Source organism: Drosophila erecta, unplaced genomic scaffold (assembly GCF_003286155.1).
Source record: "Drosophila erecta strain 14021-0224.00,06,07 unplaced genomic scaffold, DereRS2 tig00000219-arrow-pilon, whole genome shotgun sequence".
Lineage (NCBI taxonomy): Eukaryota > Metazoa > Arthropoda > Insecta > Diptera > Drosophilidae > Drosophila > Drosophila erecta.
The window spans coordinates 401,730-424,620 of NW_020825213.1; the positions used below are offsets into that span (position 1 = coordinate 401,730).

Below are 22,891 nucleotides of genomic sequence, written 5' to 3' on the forward strand. Positions count from 1 at the left end.
CGCTGCTATAGCAAGGCCCATTTCGAACATATTAAAGGGCGAAAATGGAACGGTTAGTAGGCATAAATCAAGGAACATTCAGGTGCGTTTCTCTGAGTCCCAGCGAGAGGCCTTTCAAAAGCTGCGCAATATATTGGCATGAGAAGATGTCATGCTCAGCTACCCTGACTATAAGAAGCCATTTGATCTAACGAAAGATGCTTCAGCCTACGGTATAGGTGCGGTGTTGTCCCAAGAGGGCCGCCCTATAACAATGATATCAAGAACGCTTAAAGACAGTGAAGCCAACTACGCGACTAATGAGCGGGAGTTATTGGCCATCATTTGGGATGGAGTATGGAGTGAAAGATATAAACATCTTCACTGACCATCAGCCTTTAAAATTTTCTGTGTCGGAATCAAACCCGAACGCCAAAATTAAGATGTGGAAGGCCCGCATAGACGAGTTCAATGCTCGACTGTTCTACAAGCCCGGTAAAGAGAACCTGGTAGCGGACGCCTTGTCCAGACACCAGCTTAATGTGCTGGAACAAGAAGAGCCCGAATCTTGTGCAGCAACGATTCACAGCGAGATGTCTCTCACCCACACAATCGAGTCGACAGACAAGCCGTTGAACTGCTTCCAGAACCAGATAATACTGGAGGAAGCACGTTTCCCGTCTAAGAATACCTTTATTCTGTTCGGGAATAAAAGGCGCCACATGGTCAACTTTGTCTGCAGGGAGTCTTTATTAGACGAACTATTCGTCCCAAGGGGCGTAAACGCTTTATATTGCGATTTACACACGTTCGCAATGATACAGGATGAGATAGTGCGGAGGTTCCCAGCCACGAAGTTCTGGCATTGCAGGAACCGCGTCGTAGACGTACTCAGAGTTGAAGAAAGAAGGGAAATCTTAACTGCTGAACACAATAGGGCGCACACAGCAGCACAGGAAAATGTAAAGCAGGTATTGTCGGAATACTATTTTCCCAAAATGGCTAAGCTGGCCAACGAGATCGTGCAGAATTGCAGAACTTGTGCGAGGGCCAAGTATGACAGGCACCCGAAGAAACAGGAACTCGGTGAAACGCCGATACCGTCACACACAGGGGAGATGTTGCATATAGACATTTTCTCTACTGACAAAAAGTTTTTCCTCACTTGCGTCGACAAGTTTTCTATATTTGCCGTCGTACAACCCATCGCCTCGAAAACGATTGAAGACCTGAAGACAGCGCTGCTTCAGCTCATGAACTTTTTCCCAAGGGCAAAGACCATTTATTGCGACAACGAACCATCGTTGAAATCGCAAACGATCGTGTCCATGCCAAAGCATGGACAACTTTGGTGTTAGCATTACAAACGCACCACCACTGCACAGTACCTCGAACGGGCAGGTGGAGCGTTTCCACAGCACGTTGCTGGAGCTAGCCTGATGCATAAAGATAGACAAGGGCATGAGTGATAAGTCGATTCACTCGGTCGTCAAAAGGAGACCGGCTGACATCGCCCCAACACACCCTGATGAGCCACAGGTAGAGATCCACAAGAGGATCCAGAAAGATCAAACCGCGCTAATGGCCAGAGAAAACGCCTCGCGGCAGAATAGGGTATTCGACGTTGGCGAAAAGGTGTTGGTAAAATCCAACCGAAGACTCGGCAACAAGCTCACGCCATTGTGCGAGGAGAAAGCTGTAGAACCGGACATGGGGACCGCGGTCCTTATTGAGGGGAGGGTGGTCCATAAGGACAATCTAAAATGATGCGCTCGGTAGCGAGGTCCGCGTACCGCTTAATTTTAAATTTTTTAACCACTCTGCCTATGTGAGGCACTCCGCGAATCTTTCGGAGTACGCACGTGTGGTAGAGGAGACGGTCGGCTTGCTCGGCCAATTTCCGCAATCACACATGAGAAATCTGCTGAGCGTAGACTCCAGCACACCTCCGGGACTTGCTGGATGCGCTGGGTGCGCACCATCGAATGGCCAGAAGCTTGGACTTCCTGGGCTCCATACTAAAGGTCGTAGACGGCACACCTGATGCTGGTGATTTGGAGAAGAGTAGGGTTTTAGAGGCTCGGTTGGTCGACGCGAACAATAGGCAGATAGAAATCAATACAAAAATCCAGAGTCAAATCAATAGACTAACTGCCAACGTCAACTTAATTCTCAAAACAGCAAAAGAGTCGCAAATTGACACCGGTCATTTGTATGAAACATTGCTCGCGAGAAATAGAATGCACATGATGGAGCTTCAAAATTTAATGTTGGCCGTGACACTTGCAAAAATGAACATTGTTAGCCCAAATATTCTCGATCACGCAGATTTAAAATCAGTTTGGCTGGAGGAGACCACCAACATCCCCATAGGGGATCTCATGTCTGTATCGTCCGTAAAAGTTCTGCAATGCAGTAACGCATTACACTTTATCATTAAATTTTCGATAATTAAGTTCGCCTGTAAGAAAATTACTATTTTCCATACTACGACTAGACGATGGCGTTATCGCAGAGTGCAACAACGAGATTTGCATCGTTAAAGCTTGCACTGCATCAACCAGCGCCACCTTCTGCCAGCTATCATCAGGCAGCTCATGCGCAAGAGAACTTCACGCCGGAGGGGATCGTCATCATCAACGAGAGGGCCGCCAGGGTGCAAGTGGACAACGGCACTGAAATCTGGGTGCATGGTACGCACCTTATTACCTTCGCCCGACGTGCCGTCATTAACGGAACCCTGTACGTTAACCAGAACGGAGTCCAGAACAGAGTACCCGGGGTAGCAAAATTCCCTCTGCTGAATGTCACCTCCCACCAAAGCGTGCTCAGTCTCCCGTACCTTCATCGCCTAAATGAACGTAACTTAGAGACAATCCGGAGGTTCAGAGAAGAGGTCGACGCCGAACGCCCCCAGCGAGTGGCAGTAATCGTGGCAGCATCATGTTGCCTCCTGTTGTGCTTTGCCATTGTGGGCTGGCGTGCCCAGAAGACCAGGAGATCCGCCAGACGATTGAACGTGGCGATCACCGAGTTAAGGTCGGCCGAGGGCGGCCTCCATCTTGAGGGGGGAGTAGTTAACCGGCATTATGCCGGACGTCGTTACGTAGCTGGCAAACTTTGTTTACTTGCATAGCCGCTACGAATATGAAACCGCAACAATGTGTTTCGTTTTAATGTTTAGCTCCTAAATTGAATTTCTGTATTCGTAGCTTTAGTTTGATTTCAATTATAATAAAGAGCACTCGCTCAAGAATCCTACTCCAGCGAGGGCTGCATATTTTATATTGGTTGGCTAGCCTTAAGGGCAGTCAATAACGCAGAAAGCTCTCCCAACATATACTAAACCTATACCAAGCTGCACAACGAAACGTTGCGCATCACGAGCAGAAAAGATCTCCGCTCCCCTCCCCGATCGAGAGGCCGGCCAAGTCGGACTGACGGACTTCCCGTCGGACTGAGGCGTGGAACAATCCTCAAATCTACAAAAACCTCATTTATATGTTCAAGGAGGCAACGCGAAAATTTCGAAAAATTCCAAGGACAGATTGGTGGAGACGACACCATTGTTCGGCGCACGGCGCCAGCGAAGATGGGCGCAAAAAAACCTAGCTCTAAGGTGGCCGCCGAGGAAGTGTAATATTTATGCAATATTATCCAATATTATCCAATATTTCGTATTTTGTTTTAACACAATACAAAATGGTACATAATTATTGTCCATATGAGTTAGTATTTGATAAAACAAACAACTTACCAAGCATTTTAATACTATAACTAGCATAGAATGATTGATTTTATAATATGCAAAGGAAAGTAAATTTAGATTAGAAGTAGCACTTAAAAGAGCTACAAAAATATGCTTGAGGAACATAAAAGGAAAAAGAACATAAAGGAAAAGATGATATCAGATACCCGTTACTCAGCTAGTGGAAGTGAAAATGAGAAATTTAAAAATTTTCTGGAATATCGGCAGAAATTGGGGAAATATGAAAAATTAAATGAAAAAAACCTTAAAAATTTTTTAAAAGTGTGCACGTAAGATTTTTGTGCGGTATAGAAATAAATCGGCAAAACTGCCTGTTACATACTTTTCATCGAATCTAGTATTCCCTTTCACTCTAATACAAAAAATATAGGAACATAAGTAGGTGATTAAGTTCTATTAAAGACTAGACTAGATAAAGTTCTAGACTAGACTAGAAACTAGATTTAAAATATATGTGACCCTCAATAAAGGTGAAAAGAAAAGTCAGAGACAATATAACAACATCAAACAATAAAAATAGAAAACAATTAGTACATAAAGACAGACTACAAATATTTTATTCATGATAAAATAAATTAAAAAAAAAAAATGATAGTTATAATAAAAACCCAACTAAATTAAATCGTAAAAACATATATACAAAAAAAAAAAAAAAAAAAAAATCAAAATTAGTTTACAATGCTTTTAATGATCAAAACATAAAATAAATACATTAATAATCAACTTAATAAGGAGAAAAGATTATAAAAATGGAATGAAAAATACTAATTTTTTGTTATGTTTATTAGTTAAATAACTTCGCTGGGTTACGTTATTTTTCAAAAGGGGAAGAAATGGAAGGCACACATATCGTGGGTACCCGTATCCATAAATCCAAATACAATCACATTGTAGCACTCTGTTGCAACGCGAGCACCCACCATGCATAATTGCATGTCAGCGTTCTCACGCCGGCCAATGCACTCCTACCATGCACTTCTCCTCCTCCAGCGGAGGAGGCTACGCCGGCAGCGCTGTTTCTTTAGGCTAAGAAAATCGTTGTATGCAGAACTTAAGAACATTCACGATAATACTTCGATTGGCGCGGGACCTTCCCTGCTCCAATATTAAGAATAAAGATTTGTAAACATAAATGCAAACAGATTTATAATTATGGAAGATCGTGACTAATTCTACAATAGATATCACAAAGATGAGAAGAGAATCCCCATAATTGACAATAACCCAATGGACCTCTTACAATTTCCTTAAGCCATCAGTAATAAATGGTATCCAGACGTTTATTTTCAGTTCTTGCTTTTTCAAAAACTTTTAATCCTACAAAATTCGTATAACCCAACGACTGGTAATGGACCTCATGGATGCAGAGATAATCCTCGAATCTGCACACTAAATCCCAAAAGATGTTAGCTTTGAAAATCTCAACAAAAATTATATTCAAAGGGCGACACAGATTATGTCGCCCAAAAACATATAGAAACGGAGGGAAACAACTTGTAAAGTACCATTTTAAGCACAAAGGGAATTGCATTAAATATTTAAGCAACTATGCCCAGTACTACAAACAATTTTTTATTAAAACTTCAAACGTAAAAATTAAGACGGAATTGATTTAAAATAAAAATGAAAACAAAATCAAAAGAACGTCTTTTTGCCCTAAATCAAATGGATTCAATAACAAAAGCAAAACATTGATACCCCTTTATACCCCGGTAGCAACAGCAAGTAACTATCTGATGGCATTTTTAAGCTGGCCACCATCGTCGATCTGAGTTAAGTGCAGCAAATCATCGATCAGGTAGGTATCCAGCGAGGCTATAATAACTATTGACCAACAGATCAATGCCTTGGTTGTCCAGAACCTGGAACACAACGCGGAACAGATTTCGAGCATGGAGCAGCAGTACCAAGTACCAAGGCCACGGGATGTCTAGGATCATCAAGGACCAGAAACTAATCGCCGTCTTCGGGGGAGTTAACGCAATAGTCAGGGAGACGACGGTCGTACTCCATACTCCATGAGATCATGAGAGCCTGCCAACTGGTATAGTCAAATTCTCCCAGCCAGTCGAAATACGCGAGACTTCTCTGTACATCTTGGCAATTCCCAAGTCTGAGGACAAAAGGTACCTGATGTGCTCTGATGATAAACAATATCTGATGATAAACAGGTCGTAATAAAATGCATCGAGTTGGCCATGGCAAATCCAGAAAAGTACACCATTGTAGGAAATGGTTTATCTATTGACAACACAACGGTTTGCCAAGGGATACACCAGCATAAACTAAAGGAGGATAGCTGAATTCTGAAGCTACTGTAAGAAAGTCAAGCTGCGTGCGACTATCTGAACGCTAACAAGAAGTAGTAGAACTCATCGAGGCACCATCTCTGGACAGTTGATCTTGCAAACGCATTTTGGTATATCATGATTGAGTCGACTTTTCCACTGTACTCTATGCCCACAAAAAGAGTTTATCACAAGCCTATGTCGCCTTTTACACTTTCTCTTTTTTCTTCTTCGTCACCTTATGCCTGAAGTTACCGGTAATGTAAAGGTTACGATTCTTAACGGCCAATCTCGCGGCGAAGCTCTAAGCCCTTCGGAAAAATCGTGCTCCTGGGACCCAGCATGTCAATCGTGCGCTCTCACAGTTCCACACGTAGTTACGGCGATTGACACGTAATAATTCCACGCAACGACCAGACGACTTGATTTGGATGACACGCACAGTAGACACATGCAGTAGACATTGGGTGCCCAATCAAGAAGCTATCTCTAAGGGACCAGCAAACCTTCTAAACCATTAACAGAAATCGAGAAACATACAAAAAAAAAACTCCATAGTTCACCATAACGTTACTCGTAGAGTAAAAGGGTATACTAGATTCGGTGAAAAGGCAGAAAGAAAGGTTTCCGACCATATAAAGTATATAGACGGTAAGGTAAAGTATAAGGCGGTATGAACGCCTCGATCTCAGGAACTACAAAAGCTAAAATGATGAGACTAAGCATCCACCTTGCAGAGACATAGGCGCAGCGCAAGTTTGTTTCCAAATATTGCCACGATCACTCAAATGCCCAAAAACCGCCCAAAACTGCCACGCACTTTTGAAAAATGTTTTGATATTTATTCATTTTTTATATATCCTTTAACCCTCTATAAATTTACAAAAAAAAACATTCTGCCACGCCCACAAACCGTCCAAAACTGTCACGCCAACATTTTTGAAAAATGTGATATTTTTTCACATTTCTATATGTCTTGTAAATTTCTATAGATTTGCCAAACAACTTTTTGCCACGCCCACAACGCCCACAAACCGCACACTTTTAAAAAATGTGATATTTTTTTCATTTTTTATATAAATTTATATCTTTATATATACATTTTTATAGATTTCCAAAAAAAAAATTGTTTGCCACACCTACTCTAACGCCTACAAAACGCCCAAAACTCTCACGCCCAAACTTTTAAAAAATTGTTGAGTTTTTTTTTCATTTTATTAAATTTTTCCCAATTTCTACCGATATTCCAGGAAATGTTGAAATTTCTCGTTTGCACTTCCACTAGCTGAGTAACGGGTAACTGAGAGTCGGGGAACTTGACTATACCATTCTATCTTGTTAATTTTAATATGAATCCTGTTTATTCATTTAAAATTATTTAAAAGTACTTGACTCAATACTTTTAGTAGTATATCTTTAATATTTTTATGTATTCTAATTTTATTTTCTTCTTTTCTGTTTCTGTTATGGTTTTAGCTCTCTTTTGAGCGACTTCTAATATAAACTTAAACTCTTTTACCTTTTTTATTTTAATTATTAAATTCAACGAACTGTTGGTGATCTGCATAAACAGGTCCGTATGGACATGATTCATGTACTTTCGACGGTTGTAGAGAAGCAATAGGTTAAGTAATTCAACTAATGTACCAATTATCTTTTTCGATCGAAATGTATGAACGACTGTACTCATCCTCATCTCTTTACTGTTCCTAAAGGTGTGTTATTGATTGTAATTTTTTTTTAAATAGAACTTTGCTTTATTTGTTTGATTTAATGATCTTTGTTGGGTCGAAAGGTCTTTGCGGCAAATACGGGATCGGTCGCAAAACCGCGTTAGACTTCTCGCAAGGTAGTTGGGATGTGAAGTTAATTTGCTGATGTACTTATGTTTTTGTTGAGTTATCTCAGATATCTAGATATCCCAAACTGTAAACGTTCTAGACACACACTTTTAAGTTTCAAAAGAGCAAGCACATGCTGTAGAGGAACAAATAAGTTGTTTTTATAAGTTCTCTTTAAACTTCACTATCTACAAATAAAGGCTACAACTCACCGTTTCTCAAAAGGGTGCACTTCGTTTTTCATAATAGCTTTAGTAACAGGTTCAATGTCTTTGCTCAGGATGTTAAAGACAGTTTTCACCTTGAAACCCTTATCATTTAATCCATGCGTAATATCAGCAGGTGTTACTTCAGGCTTGAGAGCGTTGAAAACGACTTGAAGGCCCTTTCTTCTTTTTAGTTGGTAAGTGTAGTTTAGTAGTAGTTTTTGTTATTTTCGTTTATATTTTTAGCAAGAGTCATAAAGCACTCCTCGGTTTCTACTAGGACTTTTGTTTCGTGGTTTGTGGTATTATCCAACAAGTTCAATTGTTTTGTTTACAAGAGTATTCGAATTTTTCTCCCGAATGTATATTGGTGGGGCTTTGCCTTCTTGATGTCCCCTATATCAGTGCTGGGTGGTAGATCTGCCAATGTTCAAAATCCAGCCTAAATTGTTTTTGGCTTTATTACTGTTTCAGCAGAAGCGATCATGGCAGTCGACCGTGCGTACGGTCGATACCGTTGTTGGCATACGTTGGTGTGTCGGGTTTGGAGGGTTTGACCTTAGCCGAATGATGTTTGCATTTATTTCCTGCATTTTCACGGGTTGCAAGGTTGCAAATGAGAAATACGCGTTGTTTCTTATCAAAGAGAGACGACGTTCTTCTTGCTCTCGTTGACGTTGAGCTCGAATATCGTTTGACTTATTGTATTAGTTTGCTTTATAGTATAATAGTTGTATAAGACAAATTAATTGCACAACTATTTTAGTAAACGATTTTACATCGCAGTGAACGTCTTGCCTTTTCGGTACTTTTTTTTTAAATATCTGGCAATTATTATCTTCTTACTTGGAGTATATTGTATATTTCGGAGCACAGATAATGCACATGTTACTTGTCAGCTTAGTCTGGCTTCTAAATTAAGCTTCGAAAAGAATTTTCCTATGTCAAACTCACCATTAACAACATCATTAACTGAAAATTGTGAAATTCATTTCCCATGTTATAGCAAGCATTGGGAATATTGAGTTGTAGATTGAATATTTTCTTTACGTCATTATTACTAACAGCTTCATAGACATTGGGCCCAGTGAATTGTTGCTAATTCTTGTTCTTTAGTTTATTTATTGATTTCTCTCTATGTGAAGGCTCTTGATGCACATGCGACTGGTGGTCATGGCGAGTCGATCTGGCCATGTTCGTCTGTCCGTCCTCATAAAAGTCAAGGTTTCAGTAACTATAAACGCAGCCCAAGTCTGTTTACTGATGCGCACTTTAACGCCCTCAAACCGCACAAAGCTTCTACGCCCACACTATTGAAAAATGTGATATTCTTGCATTTTTTTATATATCTTGCCGAAAAAAAACTTTTTGCCTCTCCCACACGTTTGAAAAAATTTTACGTTTTTTTTTTACATTTTATTGTGTTTTTCCCCAATTTCTACCGATATTCCGGAAAATGTATCGTTTGTACTTCCACTGAGTAACGGGTATCTGATAGTCGGGGAACTCGACCATAGCATTGTTTTTATTTTTATTATTACTTTATTACTGCTTTCTATTACTGCTATGGCAGCTATATAATAGTGCTCCGATAGAGCTCTGTTCGACAATTTTTCTTTTTGGGAAATTTCCATGCAAATTTGGGTTGACGGGTGGAAAGACGAACATGACTATTTTGCCTCGGTTGATACTCAATTAAGACTTGTCAATGTATGTTTTAAGCTATTTATCTATCTATTTTTTAAATTTGAAAAAAATCGGTTTTACAGTTTTCGTGTTTTTTTGCTAAATTAATACAAAATTCAAATTTGCCAAGACTCTTGTGGCTGATAAAGTATTTGATTTATATTAAGAAAGAAAACATGTATAAACATACCATAGTTAATGTCATTTTGTCAATTTCAAGCTTATCCTTTGTTTTATGTTGTCGGAATGGAGAATGACCTTTAAGCAATTTATATAACATGCATCCGAAGCTGAACCAATCAGCACATGAATCGTATGACGTTCCTTTAGATAGCACTTCTGGAGCCATATATCCATGAGTTCCCACTGAAGCATGCGGTTTTTTTTTTGAGAAGTCGCAAGCCAATCCCAAGTCAGAAATTCGTATGTGTCCGTTTTCATCAAGCAATATGTTGGCGGGTTTTAAGTCTCGGTACACAATGCAACGTTTATGCATGTGTTCCAATCCCAAAATCACCTAATATTTCAAGGGGTTTGAGTTAGAATAAAATATTTAATGGCATAACTTACCTCAGCTGCATAAAATTTCATTTCGTCCTCACTAAAAATACCATGTTGGGATAAATGATAATGTAGATCACCACCGTTCATTAGGTCTAATATAAAACACAGTTTATCTGGTGTATGAAAGGCATACGTCATACACACTATAAACGGGCAATCAATCTATGAAAATTTTTGTATTACTAAAGTACAATACAATTATTAAACGATCTTACTCCAGTGCTAACTGCTTGCAACATATTTCTTTCATTAAGTGCTAACATTTCTCCTTGTTTCATTTTAATACGTTTTTTGTCCAAGCATTTCATAGCATACATTTTCCCAGTGTCAGCTTTTCGGCATCCATATACTTCTCCAAAGCCCCCTCGTCCAATTATTCTATGAACACTGAAGTCGTTCATAGTTAGCTGAAATATATGAAAATATAGCTGCTAAGTAACAAAGTAACATAGATAACAAGATATTAATAAGATAGAATGCTATAGACGAGTTCCCCGACTATCAACTACCCGTTACTCAGCTAGTGAAAGTGCGAAAGAGAAATTTCATAATTTTCTGGACTATCGGTAAAAATTATTAAAAAAATTAAGAAATGAAAAAAAAATTGTTCAGAAGTTGGGGCGTGACAGCTTTGGGCGGTAAGATTGGGCGCGGAAAAACATTTTTTCAGCTAATCGATAGAAATTTACAAGACTAATAAAAAAGTATAAAAATATTACAATATTTTTAAAAAATGTGGCCGTGGCAGTTTTTTTCGGTGGGCGTGGCATCATTTTACGCTGCGTCTATGTCTCTGGAAGCTGCATGCTTAATTTCAACATACTAGCTTTTGTAGTTTCTAAGATCGAGGCTTTCATACGGACAGACGGGCGGACGGACACACGGACTGACAGTCGGCTACTGATCCTGATCAAGAATATATATACTTTATATGGTCGGAAACGCTTCCTTCTGCCTGTTACATGCTTTTCAACGAATCTAGTATACCCTTTTACTCTACGAGTAACGGGTATAAAAATACTATTTAAAATCTATATAAACGAAAAATAAATTAGGCTTTAAATATTAGGATTCTATTGTTTTAACGTAGTATAATTTTGCTGATATACTTCACATACATTTTAAGAAGTTGATAACTAATTAACCCGCTCAATATTTTAAGATTACAAACGTTTTGTTTGGGAACTGTGAATTATAACTGATGGGTGAATTTAACAAAAACATCTAAAACCGTCCAATCACTTCAGTGACAACTAATGCAATATATTTTTATACCCATTACTCGTAGAGCAAAAGGGTCAACTTGATTTGTTGAAAAGTATGTACATAACAGCCAGAAGGAAGCGTTTCCGACCATAGACAGTTGATCCAAAGACACTAGAGTAATAAAATTCGTAACCGCCCTTTACATTGGTTTGGCACTATGCAGCCACTTTTTGGTGGCGGCAATAATTGCTCTCTCCGCGCTCGCGTAAAATTGAGAGCATAAAAATCTAAAAATAGACTTGTTAATAGACTAAAAATAGACACTTGCTTGTGTGAGTGAAAACAGTAAGCAAAAAAGTGTGCAAGTTTGCGTAGTTGTGCTAGAAGACGATTTTCGGTGCGAAATCAATTTTGATTTAAGAAACGAATTTGATTACTGTTTTGGTCAATTTCGTTGTAATATGATCTAATAAAATATTATATAAAAATTTACGCCTTGACAATTATTTATTTATTTTATTTAAAAAAGATATTTTCATATTTATTAGTAATACTCCTTATATAGGCGGGCAAAATTAGGCAAAAAAGTACACTTCTAAAATTTCCTTTGTTTCGCACTACTTAACACAATTAGTTATCGTATTTATATTATTGTGCTTTACTAAATCAGAAAAATTAACTTTTATTGAATATAAATGCGGATATATTATTAAAATTTGGAAAAATAGTAGCAAACGAAGTGACAACGTGTCTCATTGCAAAGTTGAATTATTTTGCCAGGACCAGCGCACCTAAGAATCACTAACTTCAAATATAATAGTTTGGCAAAAATCTCCCTTCCGCCTTTTTGCTCTTTATTCAATGCTTTATAAAAAATGTTACAGTGATCGGATTTAGTTCAAATAGCGCATATTCGTTTTGTTCGATAATCTGTTTCCATCTAGACGGCAACTTCATAATACCTCCCTCGTAGAAGCCACCCTCCTTATTTGCGAAGAACTCGGACAGGCACTTTTCACAAGCCTCTTTTGAGTTCAACTTTACACCACCAAGGGCATTCGCCATGCCGGCGGCGGAAAACACCATTAATCTCACGGAACGTTTCTCTAGCGGATTTGCCTTTAACGAAGGAAAACTTTAAAATAGCGCGAATTTCGGCGTTAGTGAACTCCACGTTTACACGTCTATAACTGTTGAACGCAATATCCAATTATGCAAAGCGTCGTTTTGTAGGTTATGTCAAGACCTTTCAAATTATGTATAGTATTGCCAGTTACGAGCTCTGTAGCGCTTTGTACATAGCCGCGAAATTCAAAAGAAAAAAGGCGGAAGGGGGATATTTGCCAAACTAATATTTTCCACGTCGCAAGCTGAATACTCTAACGACACATTTTCTGGTATAAAGTAATTTACGAAATTAATTAGGTATTATTATAAACATTTATTTATCATGTTAAGGCAATGCAAAATAAGAGTTTTTTACATGGTGGCAATCGATTACAAATAATATAGATTGAAAGTCCGTACACTTTTGAAGGAAAGGGCTTATTTTGTCAAATTTACAATACATGAGCTACGTGTGCACACATACAGTGATCGACTGTCGCTGTATGTGTACAAGAGAGCTGATGGCTCTAGAGCGCTCTCTCTTTGGCTCTTGAACAAAAATTCGAGAGAGCTTGGAGCCAGCACAAAAGAATCGTGTGCAAAAAATCGGATGGCGTTACGCATCTTATTATTCTAGTGTCTTTGGTTAATCATTCTTGATAATCATTCTTCTAGCTGAGTCGAACTGGTCATGTCTGCCTGTCCGTCCGTCCGTTCATCTGTCCGTATAACCGCCTCGATCTTACGATCTATCTCAATAGCTAGACTATAAAGCTTGCAGTTTTCAGAGCCATACACGCAGCGCAAGTTTGTTTCCAAATGTTGCCACGCTCATTTTACCGCCCACAAGCCGCCTAAAACTGCCACACTTTAGAAAAATATTTTTATATTTTTTAATTTTTTATAAGATATGTGAAGTTCTATTGAATTGCCAAACAACTTTTTGCCACAAGCCCCCAAAACTGCCACGCCCACACTTTTAAAAAATTTGTTCTAATTTTTTTTTTTAGTTTTGTAAATTTGTATCGATTTGCCAAACACATTTTTGATACGCCCGCTCTAACGCCCACAAACCGCCCAAAACTGTAAAGCCCATTTAAAGCATTTTATGTAAAGCATTTTATTATTTTTTTTTTTCCAATTTCTACCGATATTACAGAAAATGTTGAAATTTCTCGTACGCACTTTGAGTAACAGGTATCTGATAGTCGAGGAACTCGACTATAGCATTCTCTCTTATTTTTTATTTGCATATTATTATTATACCCGTTACTCGTAGAGTTAAAGGGTATACTAGATTCGTTGATACATGTAGAAGGAAGGGTTTCCGACCATACAAAGTCTTTATATTCTTGATCAGGATTAATAGCCAAGTTGAGCTGACCATGTCTGTCCGTCTGTCTGTATGAACGCCTTTATCTCAGGAACTATAAGAGCCAGAAAACCAGAAGATTGGGCATAAATGAGTTGCCACGACATCTCTAACGCCCACAAACCGCCTAAAGATTTCACGCCCACACTTTTGAAAATTTTTTTGATATTTTTTCATTTTTTTATAAGTCTTGTATATTTCTATAAATTTGTCAAAAATCGTTTTGCCACGCCCACAAGCCACCTAAAACCCAAAACAGTCGTGTAGGCGTCTACACGTTCGAACGTTAAAAAATTTTTTTTTCGCAATTTCTACCGATATTTCAGAAAATTAAGACTATAGACTTATAGACTATAAGGTGTGTTTTGTGATTTTGTGTTTTTTTAAATTTATACTCTGTTCCTTACCATAGAAGGGGAAACAAAGATTAATTATTTTTACTACTTTTAGCTGGAAGATAATTTTTTTTTTACGCGCGAGTCCTACGGCCACTCCTTCCGGCAAGCCAACCGAAGGGTGAGCGGCAGAGAGGCAGGATTAGAGATAATAGGCTAAAGTCTGTTATAGTCGGAACATATTACTCTGTAGGGAGCATGCTACTCATAGTTAGATCTACAATAAATTAAAATTAGGGATGAGTAGTTTCTAGTGAATCTGCTTGGAACAGATGAGTTTAGCTAACTACCAAGTCGGGACTATCAACTTAACTTCGAATCAGATTATGGCATGGTTAAAAGGTTAGTTAGGAAAGGTAAATTTATTACCATTAGTCTACTGGAATAAGGAGGTTATATAAGGTTTGCCCCGTAAGGCAAATAGTAAAAAGTTTTTTTGAACCGATTCAATGCGGTCCGAGTGAACTCTGTATTGTGGACACCAAACAGGACAAACGGACGGACTAGAGAAATAGATAAGGTTTTGGTCATGTAAGGATCATTAAATTCCTTTAACCACCTTTTTATAAAACCAATCACACCCCTGGCCTTATTGACAATAGACAAAATATGGTCTGAAAATTGAAGTTAGGGAGTTATAGATTTAGAACACCAATATAATCAACCCGTGCTTATATCTATCCCATTCAGCCTTTGAAGCCCATTCTCAGGCTGATTCGGTGTACACAGATTTCACAAAGTTTGTCATTTCGCTTTACGGCCAAAACTTTATAAGCTTGGCATTCACTATTCCTTTTTAAATTGGATAACATCATATTTCGTTAATAGCACTTATAATGTCGAGACTAGTGGAGCTGTTTTCCAGCCGTATGAAGCTATTTGTAGATTTCCTCAAGGTAGTTCGCTTGGCCCTTTGCTTTTCATTGTTGTTATCAATGATATTTGTTCGTAATTACATTTTTCGAATTACCTGCTGTACGCAGGTGATCTCAAAATCTATATGACAATTAACACTGTGAGGGACAGTTTCTTGCTTAAGTCTGATTTGGACAGAATTTGCTACTGGTGCTACTGGATTTTGGACCTGGCAGACTTTTCTGACAAAGAATTCCAGTATTCTGCGCACTTGAAGTTTATTCTTCCGAAAGCGTATACATTGTTTGGGTTTGTTAGGCGAAATACCATGCAGTTCTAGGGTGGAATACCCCATTATTTGGAGCCCAACTACCACTGTGCATATCAATAGAATAAAACGGCTTCAGAAAAAAATTATAAAATTTGCTCTCCAGCCCCTGCATTTCTCTGACCCCCGTCCATCATACCTCAACCAGTGTTGTCTCGTCCATTCTTGGTTATTGAAGGATCGGCGTTCGGTCGCTAGGCTGCTCTTTGTTAATGATCTTGTCAGGACTATTTTAATTCTTCCCAGATTACGGTACCAGACCATGTCACTGGCTAGTGTGACTTTATGCTGCTCTACTCGTCGCGCATACCCTTTTCTGACGTAGTCATCTATTATTTCTTTATCTTTATATTTCTTTTTCTTTATATTTTCCAAAGTTCGTTCATCTCCAGTCAAATAACAGATTCCAGGCAAATAGAAATAGAAGTGTGAGAAGTGTCATCGCGAGTGAGCGAGAAGTGCAATCGAGATCACGAGGTTCAAGATCACATAGTCGATACACCGACCGATACACCGTCTGCATGGCTAAGGCTCCAACGTTGAGCCTGACGTAATACGAAAAGGTTTGCAGAGTCCTTGTGTGGTGTACGGTAACAAAAGCTGTTATATCAGACGTGCGTTTTTTTTTTTTGTGTCGACGTGCATCAGCGTTTCCGCTTCGAGATCCGGAGATAACCAAAATAAAGCTGACGATGGAATCTAAAACCATCTTTATTTCTTTGGCAGGGCAATCACACCAAACTAAAATTAGTGGGACGAAATCCCAACCTTTCTGTGCTTCCGGCAGCAACTCGTAGCGAGCAAAACGCTGCTCAACTCAGTATACACCAGGATTTTGACAGCAAAAATTTTCGGTTTTTATTTTATCAGAATTGGATGAGAATGTCTCGAATTTGCCAAAGGAAAAGAAGACAAATTTGCTACAACCCTTTTTTTAATGTATTGTAGTGAAAAGGTCCATCAAAAGGACCATTGGCTTTCCAAAGCTATGCGCTTATCTCCAGCACCTAGAAAGTCTTAAGACAGCATAAAATAAGATGATACTTATTATACCCGTCACTAGATGAGTAAAAATTGGAGTTTCAAATCAAAATGAAACAAAAATTTATTTTTCATTATATTCTCCATTCTAAATTTAATTAATTTTTCCAATGCTCTCTAGGAGTGTGAAGTAGTTATTCGTATATTTCTTTTCCATAGGAGTAGACGATGTCTTCGCTTTGGCACCCAATTGCTCAGCATAATCCGCGATAGCGCAATAGATACCCTTAGGAAACTCTTTAAACTATAGGAGAATATACAGAGGTGGTCAAAAGTATTTACACAACGTGCTTTTTTTTCAATTGTCAACTTTGATCGCTTATTGCTGCTGCTTTTGTACTCAGAAACGAACATAACGGTATTTGTCGTGCTTCTACATCTATACAGAAGCAAATGAAAGAAGAAGTAGAAAAAATAACTGTTCATGGGCTGAACTGATGCTTGTCTGTTGTCAGAAGTATTTACACACAATTTTTACGCGTCAAAATTATTTACACAGTGCAAATTGAAGATTAGTCTTTGATTTGCATTGAGTAAGTGAAGTTCTAGTTGATGTTGATCGCTTAATTGGAAATTAAACTAACTGTTAACAGTTAAATTAATAGATTAAACTAAGCATTTAATTTGTAAAATGGCAAAAACAAAGGAGCTATCAGTTGAGCATCGAAACGAGATTGTCACTAAATTTAAGGCTGGTACTTCTGCATCCAAATTAGCTGAGTTGTACAGTTTCTGCGCAGTTTCTGAGTACAAAAGCAGCAGCAATAAGCGATCAAAGTTGACAATTGAAAAAAAAGCACGTTGTGTATATACTTTTGACCACCTCTGTATATATTCAAACTATTCAAATTTGGGTCCAGGTTTCCACCTGCCAGACGGAATAGCATCCAATCATGATTATTAAATCTTTTAGAAAAAAATAATTCTCCACAGTATTATTCCACATTTGACAGAGCGAAATTATCTCTGATCACCAATCTGGATTTAGGAAAAAACATAGTACCATTGAACAGGACAATCGTGTCTCACCCGAAATACGCACTGCTTTCGACGACAGTGAGTACTATTTTGTAATCTAGGTGCAAGAATCATACCTTTTAAACTTAGTCTTCATAATTTGGAAAAAAAGTTGCATAAGCTTACAGTTTCGCATCGCGGCAGGCTTACCGGAAGGATTCATTTCCCTTTCCAAGTGTATACGTCGTATATACGGCGATACACCCAAGAACCAGAGACATCCACGTTCGCTGATAATACAGCTTACTTACCATGATTGAACAAATGGTTATCCGATCTGCGTACTACAGTAAACGAGCAATTATACAAAAATATTACCATATCAAAGAAAATGTTTCACAAATATTTCCCAAATAACATTTTGATACCTGAGAGTACTAGGATCTCATAAAAAAAAACAGCGCGTGCAAAGATACCACAAGATTCTCAATTGTCCGACATACAAAAATCGAATAGGTGTCATAGTGTGTCTTGCCTATCAAAATATCTAAATTACCTTAAGGAAGCGTTGGACAAGAATTTCGGAATACGGAATTAACAAATGAGATATTTACCTATTTTTATTTTATTTAAATTTAATAAACCGTCAATCAACTAACTTAATGGCCATCATACCTTGAGTAAAAGAAAATGGGAAAGGATAACATAAATATTATACATAACAGTGAAAAGCAATTTTATAGCAATTGAATAAAACCAATTACTGTTTTATGACTCAAGACACATTACGTCTTCTTGTCCAGAAGTCGCCAGGGTGTCTTCGCGTAAGCCTTCTAGTGGTCATAAAGTTAGCCGAGGAGGATGCCAAGTCATTTGCTAGGGCGTCATTTTGGATGCAGTAGGTCATTGAATGGAACAAAATCGATTTGAATAGCAACACTTTGTTGCCAAGGGTGAGCTTGCTCGTTGACTTGAGCAAGTAGTTGAGCTTCATAAGCTCAATAACATGTAGCTGTTATTTTATTTTGTGTGCTGCTTCCAGTACAAACCCCAGTTTCACTTGGAAAGATTGTGGGATAGTAATATCGTGAAGCTCAACCATAGTAGGGATCCTTCCACGTACGAGTCTAGAAATCTCTGGGTGAGGTTTCGATTCTACAGGAAGAGTTCGAGAGGAAGGTACTGTCGTCAACCTAGATTGCCAAAATCGTGTCCTGTTTATTAAGAAGGAGTATATAACCAACCCTATAATGATTTTGTATTACCTTGGGCGGGAAAGGCATCCTGAATGCATCGTACTTCTATTATTCAACTAAAAATTATTCTCTCGAATATTTTAGAGACTGTGGATAGAAATCGACAAGGTTACCTTGTTTTCCTTGCTCTGGTATCATATATATATCGTTATCAAAGAACACTTCCATTGAGAGGTTAATAGGAGACAGGAAGAGGATTCAATGTCATCAAAACCCGGCGCTTTCCTATGATGTAGCTTTTGAATATGAAGGCAAACATCTTCTGGTCTTACATGATGTATGCATTGGGAGAAGGAAAAATTATGAAGGCAAGTGTTTCTTCCACCGATTCGCGACTCGCAATGGCTTAAATAGTTTCTCTACCTCGTCCGCAAAAGCTAAAAAACTGATCAGCAGTTTTGGCGTGGCTAGAGATAGTTTTGTCGAGCTGGTGACCTCTTTTCTGGACCAGATTCGCTTAAGGCTAAGCTATTGGAGGAATCGCCAAAGCGCAAGAAAGCCGCTGGTGGTAGGCCACCTAAGGGGAATTCCCCGCAGCCTCCGGCAAGTGATCAACAGGACTGCTAGAGATTCCGCTTTGTCTGCACTGGTTTCTCAACCAGTGATTCCACCTGTCCCGATTTGTTTACCACCAAAAATAAATATTGAGTTCGGAGTACCGGTGAAAGTTGCCCCTTCAGAAACACAATCTGCAGTGCCAAAAGCCCTCACGATGGTTCTACTAAAAAAACAATTTTCGTTTCTAGGCTTTTCTCTGACAGATGATCATCTGTCTTATATACAAGACAATCCGACAGAAAACAACAACAGCAATATCAAAATCCCCAATCAACACAAAACTCAAGTTCCTATGTACCCAATCAACCAATAAAGCGATTAAGACCAGTTGATAGTGATAGTATTGACGAATCATTGTACCAAGAGGACGCTTTCTATCAGCAGTGTGTCCCATATCACTATTTTTACTATCCAACTTACGACCATTTAGAATATTATCCAGAATATCAGCATCAAACTGAAAACAACCAAAATTCAGAAACAACACAACAGCCACAGCAGATTAATACAGACGAGACAAGCAATGACAACCAAGAACCCTATGTTGAACAGACCGAACAGCACCCTTTTTCCGAGAATTACGATCTCTTATTAGGAAGAAAACTTTTAGCAGAAGCAAAGGCAATAATAAGTTACCGCGATCAAGAGGTAACTCTTTACAACAACAAATACAAATTAGTAGAAGGAATAGCAGCACAAGAACAGAGTCATTTTCAAAATGTAAATATGATACCTGACACCATGCTCAGACAACCAGAAAAAAACCTCTATTAGAATCAGACCTATACAGATTGGAACATTTAAATATCGAAGAAAAACAAAGATTGTGTGCACTCTTGCAGCAATACCATGACAAAACAAACATACCATCAATACAAAGCATAATCTACCCATTTATTCTAAATTATACAGTTACCCACAGGCTTATGAACAAGAGGTCGAAAGCCAAATACAAGATATGCTAAATCCAGGTATTATACGTACCAGTAACTCGCCTTACAATACTCCCATCTGGGTGGTTCCAAAAAAAACAAGATGCATCAGGCAAACAGAAATTTAGAATTGTAATACACTACCGAAAATTAAACGAAATAACAGTAGGAGACAGACACCCAATCCCAAACATGGACGAAATTTTAGGAAAGCTAGGCAGATTAAATATTTCACAACTATAGACCTGGCAAAAGGTTTTCACCAGATCGAGATAGACACAGAATCAGTTTCGAAGAAAGCCTTTTCCACCAAGCACGGTTATTACGAATATTTGCGCATGCCATTTGGCTTAAAAAACGCAGCAGCCACCTTTCAACGGTGCATGAATGACATTTTACGACCACTCTTAAATAAACACTGTCTTGTGTACCTGGACGACATAATTGTATTCTCGACATCCCTTGATGAGCACCTACAATCGCTCAGACCAGTTTTCGAAAAGGTCAAAGGCCAACCATAAATTACAGCTTAACAAGTGTGAGTTTCTCAAGCATGAAACCACATTTTTAGGACATATTCTAACACCAGATGGAATAAAACCAAACACTGAAAAGATTAAAGCCATTCAGAAATATCCAATTCCCACTAAACCAAAAGAAATAAAATCTTTTCTTGGACTGACAGGATACTACCGTAAATTCTTTCCAAACTTTGCAGACATAGCCAAACCCATGACTAAATGTTTAAAAAAGAACATGAAAATATATATTACCAACCCAGAATATGACTCAGCATTTAAAAAATTAAAATATCTAATATCAGAAGAAGCAATTCTTAAAGTACCCGACTTTACAAATAAATTTATTTTAACCACAGACGCAAGTGATGTCGCTTTGGGAGCGGTACTCTCACAAGAGGCACACCCACTTAGTTACATAAGCCGAACACTTAACGAACACGAGGTCAATTACAGCGCAATTGAGAAATAACTCTTGGCAATTGTATGGGCGACAAAGACCTTCCGACACTACCTACTTGGACGACACTTTGAAATATCCAGTCACCATCAACCATTAAGCTGGTTGTTCGTATGAAAGATTCAAATTCAAAACTAACCCGATGGAGAGTAAAATTATCCGAATTTGATTTTGACATAAAGTACATTAAAGGAAAAGAAAATTGCGTGCCGGACTCACTATCCAGAATAAAACTCGAGAAGACATCATACCTGAACGAACATACCCAACATAGCGCAGAAGGAGATAATAGTGACTTGATCTTTATTACAAAAGACCTTTAAGTACATTCAACAGACACGGGATATTTTTGAAGGGAACACCAAACATTAAAATAACCATGTATTTCAAAAAATACATAACTCAGATTTATTACGACAATATGACCAGGGAAAAAGCCGAACAATATTTGATTGACCATTTTTGCGGTAAAAAGAGTGCGTTGTATAAGCCGCACATTAACAGACTATAAACACTAAATATACCAAAATCTTGCGTAGTATAAGTTTACTAAAAAACATAACCACTTATGCAGAATTTAAAGAATTGATCTTAAGCACTCACGAAAAACTTCTACACCCTGGAAATCTACAAAGCTTTTCGGTGAAACGTACAATTTCCCCAATAGTCAACTACTTATCCAAAACATAATAAATGAATGCAATATCTGTAATTTAGCAAAGACAGAGGACCGTAACACAGATATGCCTAAGAAAACCACACCCAAACATTACGTTAGTTGCATGGACGTTTATTCGGAATTTGCCACATTAGAAAAAATAAAAACAAAGGACTGGTTGGAATGCAAAAATGCACTTATGCGTATATTCAACCAGCTGGGCAAGCCAAAAATGAAAAAAGCAGACAGAGATGGCGCGTTTTCCAGTTTGGCCCTCAAACGATGGCTAGAAAGTGAGGAAATTTAATTGCAGCTTAACACAACAAGGACCGGTGTGACAATTAATGAAATAATTCGCATAATCAAAACATCCGACGACGACGAAATCTAATTAAGCAAAATAGAAACAATACTTAACATACACAATCACAAAACCAAACACGATACCACTGGACAGACCCCTGCAACATATTTCTCTACGCTGGACAACCAATATTAGACACACAACAAAACAAAGAAAACAAATTAAACAAAATAAACAGTGACAGAATGGTATACGAAGTCGACACGAGATACAGAAAAGGCCCACTACAGAAAGGCAAATTAGAAAATCCATTTAAGCCAACCAAAAATGTGGAACAAACGGACTCCGACCATTACAAAATCACTAACAATAGTTACTCACTACTACAAAACACAATTCAAAAAACGAAAGAAAAATAATCAAATTTCAATTCCACAGGTGCCTGGAACTTGATGACATTTTTGCTTATGCTGATCACAACAGTTCATGGACGGCAAATTCAAATTAATAATATTGACACCAACCACGGCTATCTCCTTTTTTAAGCCAGTCCAAATACCATCCTCCTTTGATACTTTTGTTTAAGAATCAACTTAACCGAAATAGACACT

The 22,891-nt window shown here is 38.2% G+C and overlaps 1 protein-coding gene across 2 annotated transcripts in view; it reads right to left on the reverse strand.

The window, feature by feature from the left end:
• Positions 1-22,891, reverse strand: part of LOC6541861 (G protein-coupled receptor kinase 1) — a 165,248-nt gene that overhangs the window by 33,051 nt on the left and 109,306 nt on the right. For both annotated transcript variants that reach the window (XM_026982801.1, XM_026982802.1), the window contains 3 exons: positions 10,549-10,740; positions 10,340-10,495; positions 9,960-10,286 (listed from right to left, as the gene is read on the reverse strand). In XM_026982801.1, coding sequence (XP_026838602.1) covers positions 9,960-10,286; positions 10,340-10,495; positions 10,549-10,740 — 675 coding nt within the window. The remainder of the gene's footprint in view (positions 1-9,959; positions 10,287-10,339; positions 10,496-10,548; positions 10,741-22,891) is intronic.